The sequence below is a fragment of the Triticum dicoccoides genome, chromosome 4B (assembly GCF_002162155.2).
Source record: "Triticum dicoccoides isolate Atlit2015 ecotype Zavitan chromosome 4B, WEW_v2.0, whole genome shotgun sequence".
NCBI classification, from domain to species: Eukaryota; Viridiplantae; Streptophyta; class Magnoliopsida; order Poales; family Poaceae; genus Triticum; species Triticum dicoccoides.
In genome coordinates this window covers 460477426-460479507 of record NC_041387.1, presented here as the reverse complement: position 1 = coordinate 460479507, position 2082 = coordinate 460477426, and the positions used below count along the sequence as shown (strand labels likewise).

At 46.2% G+C, this 2082-nt stretch overlaps 1 protein-coding gene across 3 annotated transcripts in view; it reads right to left on the bottom strand.

Moving 5' to 3' along the window:
• Positions 1-1773, bottom strand: part of LOC119290870 (uncharacterized WD repeat-containing protein C2A9.03-like) — a 5104-nt gene extending 3331 nt beyond the window's left edge. For 2 of the 3 annotated variants that reach the window (XM_037569534.1, XM_037569536.1), the window contains exons 1-2: positions 1122-1173; positions 614-700 (exon numbers count right to left, since the gene is read on the bottom strand). Coding sequence is in view for 1 of the 3 variants with exons in the window: in XM_037569533.1 (XP_037425430.1) it covers positions 614-700; positions 1122-1289; positions 1472-1597 (381 nt within the window). In the remaining 2 variants the exon portion in view is untranslated. Of the gene's footprint in view, positions 1-613; positions 701-1121; positions 1290-1471 lie in introns of those variants that run through there. The other variant, XM_037569533.1, reaches the window with a different exon arrangement.
• Between the last annotated feature and the right edge of the window lie 309 nt (positions 1774-2082).

The following is a 2082-nucleotide window of genomic DNA, read 5'->3' as shown; positions in this document are numbered from 1 at the left end:
TTAGATCTGTACAAATTTGAAATTTTGCAGACTTCGGAAAACTGAATTATGTCCGCGTGGCCAACAGCCTACCTATAGTCCAGATGACCAAACATACCCTAACAGTGATGAGGAATAAAAAACGTTTACCCACGAAACAGTGTTAATCAGGTTAATCATCCCTGTTAGCAGACCCAAGAATTCCCTAACAGGGCCACTTTCAGCAAGTACAATAGCTAACACACAAAGGCGAGCATGGAAACGCGCCATGCATGATAAGATGTCACAATTTATGACCAGTGTGGTAACCGGTGGTAAGTTAGCAAATACTCTCCCTAAAATAAATGTCTTAACTTTGTACTAACTCTAGTACAAAGTTGTATTAAGCTTGAGACACTTATTTTGGGACGGAGGGAGTACTAATACTCCCTCTGATCCATATTACTTGTTAATGACGGAGTGCCAATTTTCTGAATCAAGTGTCCGTTTGTCCATGCGAACAAACATAAATAATTTGTGGTGAAAATATAAATAAAATAGGTTAAATCAATCTCGCAACAACTTCATGCGGGTGTCAGTAGTCATATACATGTGAGTGCCGAGGCCGGAAAGAGATGTCCATAAAAATTGGTACCTGGAAGTGCACTATTGTTGGCTTGACATGTCTTGTATTCAAGTGAAAATCGTAGAAGGCGTCTCTTCTCTCCGCTCGTTGGCATTCCTATAAGCAAAATGATGGTTTATGATGGTCAATTTCCCTCGTAAACTAGTCAATTCAAAAGGCAGAGCTCTTGCCAGTTGCTCGAAAAAACATCCCTCCATCCAGGTTTGTTAGCCGGACATGGATGTTTAGATCTAAATTTGACTAACAGAACATGTGTAATATGCCATGACAATTAACCAAATACTTTGTTTACAAACTTTATTGAACGACGAATCTACAAACTTTTTTTTTGAAGTGTAACACATGTTATGCAAGTCAAATACTGTAGAAGACAAAAACCCATACCTGACTAACACAAATGATAAATCAGCTGTCGCTTAACTGCTAAAAATACTAATAAAAGTGACACGACGAAGAACAGTTATTGAAGATGACATAATAGACACACAAAAGAAATGAGCAGTGGATCTCATCTCACCTTTTGCAGTGCATCTCGCGGCCTAGCGAGGCTCTGGTAGTTCTTGTACTGTTTTAGCCTCATCTGACGGTACTGATCCCTGCTGTAGTTCAACCTCTCCCAGGGTATCTCTTGCATGTCCTTCCCTTGTCTGTACTCCAAGGCTGAAGTGTCATTCATCTCAGTATCCTACGATCGGAAAAGAAAAAAAAAAACTGTTAGATCTTGAACACCTTCCCACCGCTAGGCGTACAGTAATACTCCTACTAGCAGAGAAGAAATTTGTGTAGTTTTCCCTTTGTCGTTCTAGCTAGCACGCGATTGTGCCGCTCAGATTAGGCAGTGAACCAAAGAGGAGCCAGGCATCATACCAGCTGGTGCTGGGAAGCGCCGCCGGAGGTTCGGAACCCGTTGCCACCGGCATCGTCGAACTCGAAGTCGTCGTAATCGTGGCCGGCGGCGACGAACTCCAAGTCGTCCTGCAAGTCGTGCGCCATCGGCGGGCTGGCTCGGAATTGTAGAAGGGCCGAATCGAGCTCAAACCCCGACGAAACCGTATCAGCTATCAAGAGTATCTCTATCGGCCGGTTGATGCAGGAATTGAGCGGAGTTGCGATCCTGAGAGGTGAGCAGAACGGAGCAGAGCTGGGAAGCGTGAGGGAGAAATGTTAAAACTTGGATCTTCCCGGTGTTTATATAGGCGGTGGGCTGGGGCGGTGCAGGGTGGCGTTAACAGGCGGATGGTCGCCGTTTACGACGGGCAGGCGCCAGCCGGAAAGGGTAACGGAGCTGTCTCTGCCTGAGGGCATGGACTGGACGGGGCACCAGGCATGCCTCCACGGAATCCACATGTCGTGTTGCATGCTTTCCCGCGTGCGCGGCTGTCGCACCGCAGTCTGGGCCTTTCAGGCGCTTGCCACAAGTCCACGACGCTTACCTGTTTGCCACGCGTTCACGATGCCTGGCCATTTTTAATACGGAT